Source organism: Oncorhynchus gorbuscha, linkage group LG08 (assembly GCF_021184085.1).
Source record: "Oncorhynchus gorbuscha isolate QuinsamMale2020 ecotype Even-year linkage group LG08, OgorEven_v1.0, whole genome shotgun sequence".
Lineage (NCBI taxonomy): Eukaryota > Metazoa > Chordata > Actinopteri > Salmoniformes > Salmonidae > Oncorhynchus > Oncorhynchus gorbuscha.
In genome coordinates, this window is record NC_060180.1 from 60440377 (window position 1) to 60455333 (window position 14957).

General features: G+C 45.3%; 1 protein-coding gene across 3 annotated transcripts in view; it reads right to left on the bottom strand.

Annotated features, from left to right (window-relative positions):
- LOC124041929 (ephrin type-B receptor 1) overlaps positions 1 to 14957 on the bottom strand; it is a 432554-nt gene that overhangs the window by 46430 nt on the left and 371167 nt on the right. For all 3 annotated transcript variants that reach the window (XR_006840006.1, XM_046360112.1, XM_046360111.1), the window contains exons 7-8: positions 8498 to 8660; positions 3611 to 3719 (exon numbers count right to left, since the gene is read on the bottom strand). Coding sequence is in view for 2 of the 3 variants with exons in the window: in XM_046360112.1 (XP_046216068.1) it covers positions 3611 to 3719; positions 8498 to 8660 (272 nt within the window). In the remaining variant the exon portion in view is untranslated. The remainder of the gene's footprint in view (positions 1 to 3610; positions 3720 to 8497; positions 8661 to 14957) is intronic.

Here is a 14957-nt window from a genome sequence, read left to right on the forward strand (position 1 = left end):
CAAGACCTTTGGTTCAACAACACATCCAACATACATGGCCTTTGGTTCAACAACACATCCAACATACATGACCTTTGGTTCAACAACACATCCAACATACATGGCCTTTGGTTCAACAACACATCCAACATACATGGCCTTTGGTTCAACAACACATCCAACATACATGACCTTTGGTTCAACAACACATCCAACATACATGACCTTTGGTTCAACAACACATCCAACATACATGGCCTTTGGTTCAACAACACATCTAACATACATGACCTTTGGTTCAACAACACATCCAACATACATGGCCTTTGGTTCAACAACACATCCAACATACATGGCCTTTGGTTCAACAACACATCCAACATACATGGCCTTTGGTTCAACAACACATCCAACATACATGACCTTTGGTTCAACAACACATCCAACATACATGGCCTTTGGTTCAACAACACATCCAACATACATGGCCTTTGGTTCAACAACACATCCAACATACATGGCCTTTGGTTCAACAACACATCCAACATACAAGACCTTTGGTTCAACAACACATCCAACATACATGGCCTTTGGTTCAACAACACATCCAACATACATGACCTTTGGTTCAACAACACATCCAACATACATGACCTTTGGTTCAACAACACATCCAACATACATGGCCTTTGGTTCAACAACACATCTAACATACATGACCTTTGGTTCAACAACACATCCAACATACATGGCCTTTGGTTCAACAACACATCCAACATACATGGCCTTTGGTTCAACAACACATCCAACATACATGACCTTTGGTTCAACAACACATCTAACATACATGACCTTTGGTTCAACAACACATCCAACATACATGGCCCATGCAATCACAAATATCCTCATGTTTCCTCCCAGCGGCTCCCTTTCTGCTTCTGGCACCAGTTGTTGGTGGAGGTAATCTAAAACCAAAAGAAGGCGCTCAGTGTTGTAGGGACCAATCTGGCATTTCTGCAGGACCAAACCAGCACCCGAGGCTGCAGCACAAATTGTGATATTTGCTCCTCTCTGACCCGGCACATGAACGGTGGCCCTATTTCCGAGGACATTTCTTCCCCGCCAACGTGTTTTGCCAGGTTAAACCCTGCCTCGTCTACATAAATGATTTCATGTGGGGTCTGATTAGCCTCCAACTCCATGACTCTCAAAAGAAATCTAACACAGTATGCGTAAATGCTTTTTAGTATGTCCTACTGTATGTACTGTAACCCACGATTACATGTAGAGTAGCATAGTGTAAAACTCACTATAGAGCAAGTCATGTTGAATAGACCCGCTCACTGTTCCTTTCAGAAGGAACTCGGGGGGGGGGGGACTGAGAGAAACTGAGAGGAATTCAGAGCAGAATTGAAATTCTGAAATTCTATTGATTCTAATGATAGAAGAAGCCCTTGTTAAATGCATTACTTACCTGTTGGTTTGCTGAAAATTCTGGATAATGGAAGCCACGGTTGACCATCTGAGATTAGGTTGGACTCTTTCACCCGTATCTCTCAGTGATAGACCCTGGTTTATCACATGGTCTATGATGGTGGCTCTCATCAATGACAGCAGCTCTTACTCTCCTTTGAACACCACCACGCATTCTTACTCATCTCCCCCTACCTCCCCTTCTCCCTTGTATTGGTCCAACTACTCCCCTGCCTGGTCCAGCTACTCCTCTCGCTGGTCTAGCTACTCCTCTCCCTGGTCCAGCTACTCCTCTCCCTGGTCCAGCTACTCCTCTTCCTGGTCCAGCTACTCCTCTCCCTGGTCCAGCTACTCCTCTCCCTGGTCCAGCTACTCCTCTGCCTGGTCCAGCTACTCCTCTCCCTGGTCCATCTACTCCTCTCCCTGGTCCAGCTACTCCTCTCGCTGGTCTAGCTACTCCTCTCCCTGGTCCAGCTACTCCTCTCCCTGGTCCAGCTACTCCTCTCCCTGGTCCAGCTACTCCTCTCTCTGGACCAGTTACTCCTCTCCCTGGTCCAACTACTCCTCTGCCTGGTCCAGCTACTCCTCTCCCTAGTCCAACTACTCCTCTGCCTGGTCCAGCTACTCCTCTCCCTAGTCCAACTACTCCTCTGCCTGGTCCAGCTACTCCTCTCCCTGGACCAGTTACTCCTCTCCCTAGTCCAGCTACTCCTCTCCCTGGTCCAGCTACTCCTCTCCCTGGACCAGTTACTCCTCTCCCTGGTCCAACTACTCCTCTGCCTGGTCCAGCTACTCCTCTCCCTAGTCCAACTACTCCTCTGCCTGGTCCAGCTACTCCTCTGCCTGGTCCAGTTACTCCTCTCCCTAGTCCAGCTACTCCTCTGCCTGGTCCAACTACTCCTCTGCCTGGTCCAGCTACTCCTCTCCCTGGTCCAAATATTTGTTCTCTCTCTGCTCCTCTGTGTTGTTCTGTATCCACACTGAACAAAATCAATCCAAAGAGTCCCCTTTGTACTGTGTATGTCCAAGTAATTGAAAGAACTTCAACACCTTGCTATGTCTCCGATTAAGATTGGAATAAACTGTGGTTGGTCTATTTTACACAATTTACAGTAAATCAGATATGTTTCAATGGAAACTGAATGTTTCAATGATCTGTTCATTCAAAAATGCTTATCAGCTGTTTCAATATAGATTTTGAGCGTCTGTTGTTGCAGAAGTCAAGGCTTTATACTATATTTAAGGTTTTGAACATTACGTCGTAATTTCTGGCTGTGTACAAGCATTTGTAAATAAGACAAGAAAGATCCATCATTTTGGTATTGGGTAAGATTGTATGTAAAGAAAATGTAAGCATTTTAGAAACTAAATTGAGTGCATATTCTGTGAAAACAACATTAATTGTGTTAATGGTATGGTCCACAACAAGATGGATGTTGTGCTAATTGTGTTCAGGTTTTGAAAATGTGACTACAGATTGGACAAAAGGATGTTAGCAATTGTATAAAAAAACTGTAACTGACTTGCCTAGTTGAATAAAGAATAAATAAAAATAATTAATTTTAAAAATTACATTAAATGTAGAATATTTTTTATTCTGTACAGGCTTCCTTCTTTTCCCTCTCCAAAGTGTAATCAACTGAGGGACCTTACAGATAATTGTAAGTGTGGGGCACAGAGATGAGGTGGTCATTAAAAAATCATGTTAAACACTATTATTGCACACAGACTGAGTACATGCAAGGCTATAAGACAACAACATGTGGAACAAGTCAAGGGGTGTGAATACTTTCTGAAGGCGCTGCGTTTCCTTTTCACTGTGATTACCTTCTGCTGGCCATGTGTGTAGGTATGTATGTGAAAAGCATACAGACAGGCTCCATTGCCTGCCTGTCTGTCTGTGTCTGCTAACGGTTAGGTTAGGTAAGGTGTGTGTGTGTGTGTGTGTGTGTGTGTGTGTGTGTGTGTGTGTGTGTGTGTGTGTGTGTGTGTGTGTGTGTGTGTGTGTGTGTGTGTGTGTGTGTGTGTGTGTGTGTGTGTGTGTGTGTGTGTGTGTGTGTGTGTGTGTGTGTGTGTGTGCGTGCACGTGCGTGTGTGTGTGAGGCACACCCGTTGGACCATAAACACAGCCATGGTGGACATGTTGACCGTACAGTACCTGCTGCAGACGATGGAGATGGCCACTAGAGAGACGATGAACACCAATCCTGCTGCAGCCGAGCCAGCAATCAGAGGAAGCTGCTCCCTCAACTCTGATTTATAGTCATCTACAGAGAGAGAGAGAGAGAGAGAGAGAGAGAGAGAGAGAGAGAGAGAGAGAGAGAGAGAGAGAGAGAGAGAGAGAGAGAGAGAGAGAGAGAGAGAGAGAATGATCAATAGAAAGTGAGAGAAAGTATTTCAGTGTTTCTGTTGCCATACCTAATCTCCCTGTCACAGTCTGACTGACACAAAAGAACACCTTGGAATTTCTACTAGGGGTGTTCAAACACAAGCTGCTATTCAGTCAAAAATACAGCTAAACGTTAGCAACGAAGTGAGGAAGAATGTCACAAGTTCAGAGGGTAGCCTAAATAACTTCTAAAGACACACTAACCTGCCTCAGTCCTGTCTCATGACCTTTAGCAAGATTTAGCATGCTGTGGGCAAACTGACAGCAATGGGAAAAAAGGAGAAGAAAGAAGAAGTCTTTTGAGTGGTGATATAGTAGCTTAAATATCAACAAAATAATAAGCTAGTACTCATAGCACACTTGATAGTTTGAATTATAGGCCTACTATTTTTTCCCCTGTAAAGGGCGAGTGTGCTATTTCTTTGTGAAGCTGTATTCAGTCGCCTAAACTCAGACAGGTGAAAATGGTGATTGGCTTGAAGAATCAGAAATCAACTGTCTGAGTGCTATAGCTGGCAGTAAATAACAGCACATTACAATCAGTCAGGTATCAACACCTGACTGTGGAGAATAGGACTCCTCACTGACAAGCTATAACCATACACACCTTACTGATGAAAGGCCAATCATCTCCTCCTCATTGCACCTGTCAATCAAATGGTTGTAGGGGGGGGGGGGGGGCAATTGAGGGGTGTGGGGCTGAAGAGACCTGGGGGATTTGTGTAAAAATGTGATGACAGACAGAGGAGAGGGATTGTCAACTGTGAGAAGAGAGGAAAGGAAGAGGGAGAAGAGTCAGAGGGGAGGGAGGGAGGGGGCAGAGGTGGGTAGACAGTGATGGAGACTGGGAGGAGATGGGTAGTGCAGGAGAAAGGAGGTGGGGGAGGGAGGGAGATGTGGGGAGGACAGGGGAGGCAGGCACTATAGAGGGTGAGACACATAGGGGTTGACGGAGGAACGGATAGTTGAGAGATGGACATAGGATGGGGAAGGCAGGGATGAAGGGTGAGGAGGGGGTGATGGACATAGGGAATAGGGAAGGCAGGGATGAAGGGTGAGGAGGGGGTGATGGACATAGGGAATAGGGAAGGCAGGGAGGGAGAGTGAGGAGGGGGTGATGGACATAGGGAATAGGGAAGGCAGGGAGGGAGGGTGAGGAGGGGGTGATGGACATAGGATGGGGAAGGCAGGGATGAAGGGTGAGGAGGGGGTGATGGACATAGGGAATAGGGAAGGCAGGGAGGGAGGGTGAGGAGGGGGTGATGGACATAGGGAATAGGGAAGGCAGGGAGGGAGGGTGAGGAGGGGGTGATGGCCATAGGATGGGGAAGGCAGGGATGAAGGGTGAGGAGGGGGTGATGGACATAGGGAATAGGGAAGGCAGGGAGGGAGGGTGAGGAGGGGGTGATGGACATAGGGAATAGGGAAGGCAGGGAGGGAGGGTGAGGAGGGGTGATGGACATAGGGAATGGGGAAGGCAGGGAGGGAGGGTGAGGAGGGGGTGATGGACATAGGGAATAGGGAAGGCAGGGAGGGAGGGTGAGGAGGGGTGATGGACATAGGGAATAGGGAAGGCAGGGAGGGAGGGTGAGGAGGGGGTGATGGACATAGGGAATAGGGAAGGCAGGGAGGGAGGGTGAGGAGGGATGATGGACATAGGGAATAGGGAAGGCAGGGAGGGATGGTGAGGAGGGGGTGATGGACATAGGGAATAGGGAAGGCAGGGAGGGAGGGTGAGGAGGGGTGATGGACATAGGGAATAGGGAAGGCAGGGAGGGAGGGTGAGGAGGGGGTGATGGACATAGGGAATAGGGAAGGCAGGGAGGGAGGGTGAGGAGGGGTGATGGACATAGGGAATGGGTAAGGCAGGGAGGGAGGGTGAGGAGGGGGTGATGGACATAGGGAATAGGGAAGGCAGGGAGGGAGGGTGAGGAGGGGGTGATGGACATAGGGAATGGGGAAGGCAGGGAGGGAGGGTGAGGAGGGGGTGATGGACATAGGGAATAGGGAAGGCAGGGAGGGAGGGTGAGGAGGGGGTGATGGACATAGGGAATGGAGAAGGCAGGGAGGGAGGGTGAGGAGGGGGTGATGGACATAGGGAATAGGGAAGGCAGGGAGGGAGGGTGAGGAGGGGGTGATGGACATAGGGAATGGGGAAGGCAGGGAGGGAGGGTGAGGAGGGGGTGATGGACATAGGGGATGGGGGAGTCAGGGAGGGAGGGTGGGGAGGGGGTGATGGAAATAGGGGATGGGGGATTCAGGGAGGGAGGGTAAGGTACATTGGATGGGGGAGTTAGGGAGAGGGTGTGAGGCTAGGGTGATGGAAATAGCGGATGGGGGAGGCAGCAGGGGAGGGTGAGGAAGTGGTGGGTGAGGACATAAGAGAAGGGGAGGCAGGGAGGAAGGGTGAGGAGGAGGCGGGTGAGGGACATAGGGGATGGGGGAGGGAGGGGTAGGGTGTGATGGGTCCCTCTGTTCCTCCTTCACCGGGTGCTAATTGTCTCCATAAATGTCGTGCTGTGGCAGCAAGCCAGAGGATGTACCATCAGCTGGTCCTCATGCTGTCTGGCGTGTGTGGTGTGTGTGCGTGTGCGTGTAAATGTGCATGCGTTGGGTAAATACTAATCAGAGCGTGAGGAAGAGGGAGGAGAGGGCTCTGCCGCTACATCTGCTCTACACAGGTAACTACAGATGATGATGGAGAGCCTCATCATCATCACTGTAACTGTATAACAGAACAGGTTGTTTATATGACTGATAATCACCTTGACCATACAATAGCCCCCTATTGGAGGGAAGGAAGGATAAAGGAAAAGAAGGATGGAGGGTGGGTGGGGGATAGAGAGAAGGAAGATTAGGAGGAGGTTTGGTATTTGTGATGTCAAGTGGAGATTTTCTCTTAGACTCGGATCATGCATAAGAACATCAGTTTAGTGTTTAACCCCCCAATGGTCAGGGTTAGGGCTGTGGCGGTCATGACATTTTGTCAGATGGTAATTGTCATGCAAATGATGCCGGGCTCACAGTAATTGACCTCTAATTAACATAAACATGCTTAAATGCGTGTTTCGAAAATGAACATTTTCAAAAGTTGAATAAGTCCATTTAATATAGCTTCATCCATCATTTATTTAGTTGTGATAGGCCTATAAATCTGTTAATGTCTTAGAAATCAAAACAGCGTCGCATGATGAAACTATACAGATGATTTGGAAAGGGTCGCAAAAAAAGGTAGGCGTTCTGTTCCTCGTGTTTCCAGCGGAAAGACAGAAACTGCATTGTTGCTATGCTTCTCGAGCAAGAAAGTTGGGGGATATCTAATCAATGGAAGATGGAATAAAAATGACAGAATTAAAAGTGAAATGAGAAAAAAAGGCTACAACGACCAAAAGCCAACAGGTAGGCTGCTATGTACGCTATGATCTGAATGGAGTTATGTGTAGGCTAACTGTAGGACAAGTTAGCTAGCTGCTCGAGGTTTGATGCAGTCAAGATGGGTACTATGTAAGGATAAATAACGAACAAGAGGTTAGTCTAGCACAAGATAACAGTGGTAGTGGTCTCTCCCTCCAGTACTCTGAGCCTCCCTTGTCTTACAAATTCACACACATTATAGTCTCTGCACCCTAATAGCCTACAGAGTCTCTCTCTCTCTCTCTCTCTCTCTCTCTCTCTCTCTCTCTCTCTCTCTCTCTCTCTCTCTCTCTCTCTCTCTCTCTCTCTCTCTCTCTCTCTCTCTCTCTCTCTCTCTCTCTCTCGTTTAATAAAGTAGCAAAACAATTGGCTTCCCCGTGTTCTTTTCGCTATGGGAACTCTAATTTCCATCAGTATTTGTCCTCAACATTCAGATTATTCAAATTGAATCACGAGGTATTTCGAGAGTGAATAAAGGGCATTTAGCAAGTTTGGTAAACTACTCATCAGTACCATTAATTTGCCCTATTTTGGGTTGGGATAACCGTGACCAACAGTCATAGGGAATATTACTGCGGCCATGACTCGTGACTGCCGTTGTGGTGGTTTACGGTCACCATGACAGCCCTAGTTAGGGTTAGGATTTGGGGATGGTAAGCTGATCCTAGATCTGTGCCTCAAATGGTAAGTTCTACTGGAGTGTTGTAAATCATCTGACAGCATATTGCATAGGAAAGAAGACGTATGCTGTGTTTAGGAAATACAGTACGCCCACACACGAACACCTGGACCCAAACTCACACACCAGTGCAGCAGGTGTTGCGCCTCCCTGAAAAATCCAACCCCCAGTGGCAAATAATTAATCACATCAGCCACTAATCACAGCTAAGCATTCTGGGATAGCTGCTCAGCGACAGACAGGCTCAATGAAGAACCAATTAGTTAAGCAGTTTGGATCAAGCACAGTCAGTTACACACAAGAAGAGAAGCTCAAAACCACCAATCTCAACTCTCATATAGACACACAATCTCATACATTATGAAACATTCACAAACATGTTATGACAGTGATCCACACTCTCCACTGTCACATTCACAATCCCTCTACCGTCCTGGTCTCTATCCACACTCTCTATCTTTCTCTCACACACACACAAATTAACACATGCAGCTCCCCACCACCATCCCCCACCATCTCTCCTCGCCTCCCCTCCTCCTCTTGGCTTATTGCATGGTCCTTACCATCTGTGAGGGTTTGGAAGCACATCTTGCCGCTGTATTTGCCAAAGCCAGCCACAGTCCTGGCCCGCACCTGCACGACGTAGACCGTGCCCGCCCGGAGGCCCTCCACGCGGGCTGTGTTGGTCTCGCTGCGCACCATGGTGGAATTAATCTCTGCATGGTCCTGGAGGAGGACAGGGGAGAGAGAGAGATACCAGATGAATGTTGCAGAGAGGCAGAGCAGATCATTTGTATAATCCAGGAGGGGACATAATGGAGGAGACAGAGAGGAAGAGACCAGGGGCCGTATGTCTCGCAGGTTAGCGTTTTTCGTCATGAATCTTGTTCTGGAGGCAGCTCTACAGAGTTGTCACTAGCTGGCACAGCCACAAAGTCATAACATCTGCACATTTTTGTTTAAATGAATCTTTACAATATAGACAATTTTGACTTTGCAGCTGGTCTATCTAAGGGGAAGGCAGTTCACTCAACCAGCATACGTCTAAAGTGGTGGTTTCTTTAACCGTGAAATCGGGGTCATGTGTACTTTATCAGACTTCTCAGAGTAGGAGTGCTGATATAGAATCAGTCTGACCTTCTAGAGCACAATTAATGATATAACATTGACGGGGGGGACCTGATCCTAGATGCATTATACGGAGCCCGGTTAGCATTTAAGGAAACCGTTGTATTATCTCCCCTATGCTGCGGGAAGTATTCAGCAACCAACAGTCAGTAACGTTGGCTGCCTTTGCCACAACAGAGGTAACACTGGCATTTTATTAGATTGTTTTGTTTATCCGACACTCTTATCCACAGTGACTCACATGGCATAAGAGGAGAGAAAGGATCCCACTGGGCACAGACATCAATTCAACGTCTATTCCACATTGGTTCAAAGTAATTTCATTGAAATGATGTGGAAACAACGTTGATTAAATCAATGTGTGCCCAGTGGGATAGAAAGGATTGATATTCCAAAAAGGCATTACTTTGCTAAAAAACAGCTGATAGAGGGAGCGTATGTGTTGTGTAACAGCCTCCTCCACCATAGAAACCTGAAAAGTTCAAATGAGTCATATGCAATTTGGATGCACTAATGGGCCTATTCAACACAATGGCACCAAAGTGTTCTCTAGCTGCTGTTGATCTCTTTCTATGAGAGAACGGTCACTAATCCCCTTGTCCTTGACAGGTTTACGTAACTGTTACGACCACAGATGAAAACTTTAATGCTGGGGTTGAATGACAGTATGTATTGTTAAAGAGCCACTGAAAACGCCGATTGGCACGTGTTTTTCTGTTGCTCATTAGACAAATGAGATTTCAGTCTTGGAGGTGTGTTTCCTGACTGATTCATGTTGGTTGATGGCGTTTGTCCCCCCAGGGAACACTGTAGACGCGGAAGCATATTTCACTTCCTCATAATCCCCAGAATGAATCTAAGATAACTCAAGAAATGTAGAATTAATTTTGACATTCTTGCCAAGGATGTTTTAGTTGCACAATCTTACATCTAACTACGGTGCGTGGTGCAGTAGTTCTCAAGTTAAAAAAATGTGTGACTCGTTCTCTTATGTAAACAGTCGGAGCTACTGAGCAGGTTTGCCTCACTGTCTATGCTATTGTATAGAGAGCAATATCCGCAACCATGTTAGTGGTGTCATGACGTGGCCCTTTTTGGGAATAGCTAGTGGCTTCCCCTCTCTCTCTCCTACAACCAGGTTCTGTTATCTCATCTCGTAAACTCCTGGAGGAGACACTCCTCCTGGCCATGCAGAAAGAGACACACAGAGAGATCAAAAGATTTCACATGGTGAACCCCTAAATCCCCAAAATGAGGATTTGATATAAAATGTCCACTTGTGAGAAGGTGGGAATGGTCCGTGGACACTTAAGGGATGGGTATGATGAGTGTGTTTCATTTGGTGACCTCAGAGAGGACTTAAAACATGCATTAACTATATCTCTGAATATGTACAATTCTCAATTATGGGGTTTGCATCTAATTATTGTATAAAATGAATGAGTAAAGATTAAACTATTTGTGAAATTATCTAAATTGTAAATTGTAAATTGATGTTAAACCTTTAATAAAGTTGAACTCAGTCATTGGCCCTCCCCCGTGAGCACAGACATGATCTGGCGTCATGAAACAGCCTTTTCTATTGTTAAAAATAAAAAAACACCCGAGGAAATCCTCTTCAGACCCCAAAAACCTCAGTGTCCGCTAAGGTTACAATGTTGTTGAATTCCTAACCATACCATGTGAAGCAATGGCTACACAGGGGGAAATGGTTCAACTCTGAGACTATCGATCCCGACAGAATAAGAGCAAATGTTAGATACTAATTACTAGTCTGCAGCTAGAAATTATGTCAACCTGGGATGCGAAGACCGACAACCGCCGAAACATCTATGCTATGAGAACATTTCTGAATGGTACTCTGAAGTATCCATACTAACGATGAAAGACTGATCTTCAGGGAAGCAGAGAGCGAGACGATGATGAACTGACTCTTCAACAGACAGACGGACGATTCCAACAGAGATTACAATGACACACTGGGCGTAAATATATATTGATTGCAATTATTCCCGAATGAGTGAGCGTTGATGTGCAAAGGATTAGCATTTTAGTTCATATAATTATCAACTGTGTAGTGACTCTTTTGTTCTTTCCTGTCTTTTCAGTCCACACCCACTTCGCTTTGTCCACCAATACGTCATATCGGCTCAGCCCACTAGTGAACCTCCCCTATCATTTCCTTGTAACCATATCTACTTGTTTATACATTTCTGTGATTATTTAGTTAGTTAATAATTCAATGGTTAAGACAATTTATGTATGGAACATTCATAGTAAAGGCTGGGTTCATGCAGATAACCAACAATTTACGACATTTGGAATGAGACTAACGTGAGGTAAATAATAATTCATTAATTAGAAGACTAATTGATCAGATATGAAAATATCTGAAGAGTTATACTAGGAAAATTATAACTTTGTAATCTGAAGATTTTCCTTGGTGCCCCGACTTCCTAGATAATTACATTTACATGATTAGTTTAATCACGTAATAATAATTACAGAGAATTGATTTGATAAAATAACAGTCTTCACTTTAATGATGCCAAAGACACGACAGTGGGAAAATGGACATATCAAAACCCAACCTTCACTTACCCGATGTGACACAGGGATGTTCCAAACCCCATATTAGACGAGAATGACTTTATGAACAAATTTATCCTATTTCCATTTTGTAGTAAATTCTGAGACTAGAATAAATGTTTCTGACTCATATCGATGCCACATACAGTAGACTATTTTGAAAATGATTCAATGCTTTTTAAAGTTAGTCACTCTTCAAACAAGCTCACATTCACGCATACACACACAGACACGTACACAGAGACGCACCCCCCCACACACTACCCCTCTAACCACCCATATACACACACAGACACGTACACAGAGACGCACCCCCCCACACACTACCCCTCTAACCACCCATATACACACACAGACACGTACACAGAGACGCACCCCCCCACACACTACCCCTCTAACCACCCATATACACACACAGCCACAAATAGTAATGAATTAAGGCCCAATTGTCTATGAGTCACATTGTAATATTGTTCCAAACTGCAGTATTTACTGCTGGCTTTAGAAGTATTTAGAGAGAGAGAGAGTTCAATTAGTAAAGGAAGTCGTTCTGTGGTGTCTGAAGTGGCAGACTGCTAATTATGACAGAGGACTATTTCCACCTACAGAATGTGTTTGTTTTCACAGAAAGGAACAAAGCAACGCTTCCAAGTTCCATTGGCAGAGAAATGTTTTGTGCCATTTTCTTATTCTGTTTTGGTTTGATTGTGTATTTCAGAATGTGAGTTCAAAGGATTAAACAAATGTATGGTCGAAACTGTATAACTAAATCCAGTAAGACTTTATAGACCCTGAACGTCTAACAGTCTGTGTGCATGCAGGCATGTGTGTGTGTGTGTGTGTATGTGTGTATGCCTGCCTGTGTATTGGGGTGGCTGTGTGATATGTTTGTGTGTGTCCTGTCTGTGCAGGTGTGTAGGCCCAGTGTCCATCACCTTAAATGAACCAGTTTGGCTCAGCCTGCTAGTGCTAGAAGGCTTTGGTCCTGACTGGTGCACTATCTGCTATAGGGATAGGAGGGGGTAACTGTAATTAGCTAGTCCCGTCACCGTCACAGAGTGAATAGAGACAAAAAATGAGCATGCACACCGACACTACACTACACTACACCCACACCTGCAGGCAGCTGATATACAGTGAGCTACAAAAGTATCGGGACAGTTACACGTTGTTGTTGTTTTGGTTCTGTACACTTGCACTTTGGAATTTAAATGTATTTTCATCCATATCGGGTGAACCGTTTATCACGGACTACAAAGGGAAAACCAGCCACGTCGCAGACACCAGCGTATTGCTTCCGGACAAACTAAACACCTTCTTCACCCACTTTGAGGATAATACAGTGCCACTGACGCGGCCCACTACCAAGAACTGTGGGCTCTTCTTCTCCTCGGCCGACAAGAGTAAGATATTTAACCGTGTTAACCCTCGCAAGGCTGCCGGTCCAGACGGCATCTCTAGCCGCATCCTCAGAGCTTGCTCAGACCAGCTGGCTGGAGTGTTTACGGACATATTCAATCTCTCCTTATCCCGGTGGAGAAGGTCCTCAGGTTCCTCGGTGTACACATCACAGACGATATGAAATGGTCCACCCACACAGACAGTATGGTGAAGAAGGAACAACAGCACCTCTTCAACCTCAGGAGGCTGAAGAAATGTGGCTTGGTCCCTAAAACCCTAACAAACTTTTATAGATGCACAATTGAGAGCATCCTGTTGGGCTGTATCACCACCTGGTATGGCAACTGCAACGCCTGCAACCACAGGGCTCTCTAGAAGGTGGTGCGGTCTGCCCAACACATCACCGGGGGCAAGCTACTTGATTTGATGTGATTTGAAATTACAGCACTTTTTGTCGGAAGTTTACCGACACTTAGGTTGGAGTCATTAAAACTTGTTTTTCAACCACTCCCCAAATTTCTTGTCAGCAAACTATAGTTTTGGCAAGTCGGTTAGGACATCTACTTTGTGCATGACGCAAGTCATTTTTTCCAACAATTGTTTACAGACAGATTATTTCATTTCTAATTCACTGTATCGCAATTCCAGTGAGTCAGAAGTTTGCATACACTAAGTTGACTGTGCCTTTAAAAGGTTTGGAAAATTCCAGAAAATAATGTCATGACTTGAGAAGCTTCTGATTGACAGAATTTAAGTCAATTGGAGGTGTACCTGTGGATGTATTTCAAGGCCTACCTTCAAACTCAGTGCCTCTTCGCTTGACATCATGGGAAAATCAAAAGAAATCAGCCAAGACCTCAGAAGAAAATGGTATACCTCCACAAGTCTGGTTCATCCTTGGGAGCAATTTCCAAATGCCTGAAGGTACCACGTTCATCTGTACAAACAATATAAACACCATGGGACCATGCAGCCGTCATACCGCTCAGGTAGGAGACGCATTCTGTCTCCTAGAGATGAACGTACTTTGGTGCGAAAAGTGCAAATGAATCAAAAACCGCCATAAAAACGACAGACTACGGTTTGCAACTCCACATGTGGACAAGGATCATACTTGTTGGTGAAATGTCCTCTGGTCTGATGAAACAAAAATAGAACGGTTTGGCCATAATGACCATCGTTAAGTTTGGAGGAAAAAGGGGGATGCTTGCAAGCCGAAGAACACCAGTCCAACTGTGAAGCACGGGGGTGACAGTAGGAGGGACAGGTGCACTTCACAAAATAGATGGCTTCATGAGAAAGGGAAATTATGTGGATATATTGAAGCAACACCTCAAGACATCAGTCAGGAAGTTAAAGCTTGGTCGCAAAGGGTTCTTCCAAATGGACAATGACCCCAAGAATACTTCCAAAGTTATGGCAAAATGGCTTAAGGACAACAAAGTCAAGGTGTTGGTGTGGCCATCACAAATCCCTGACGTCAATACTATAGAAAATTTGTGGGCAGAACTGAAAAAGTGTGTTGCGAGCAAGGAGACCTAGAAACCTGACTCAGTTCCACCAGCTCTGTCAGGAGGAATGGGCCAAAATTCACCCAACTTATTGTGGGAAGCTCCTGGATGGCTACTCAAAACGTTTGACCCAAGTTAAACAATTTAAAGGCAATGCTACCAAATACTAATTGAGTGTATGTAAACTTCTGACCCACTAAATCATTCTCTATACTATTAGTATGACATTTCACATTCTTAAAATAATGTGGTGATCCTAACTGACCTAAGACAGGGAATTTTTACTAGGATTAAATGTCAGGAATTGTGAAAAACTGAGTTTAAATGTATTTGGCTAAGGTGTATGTAAACTTCTGACTTGAACTGTTGTCCCCCCATTTTTATGTATGTATTA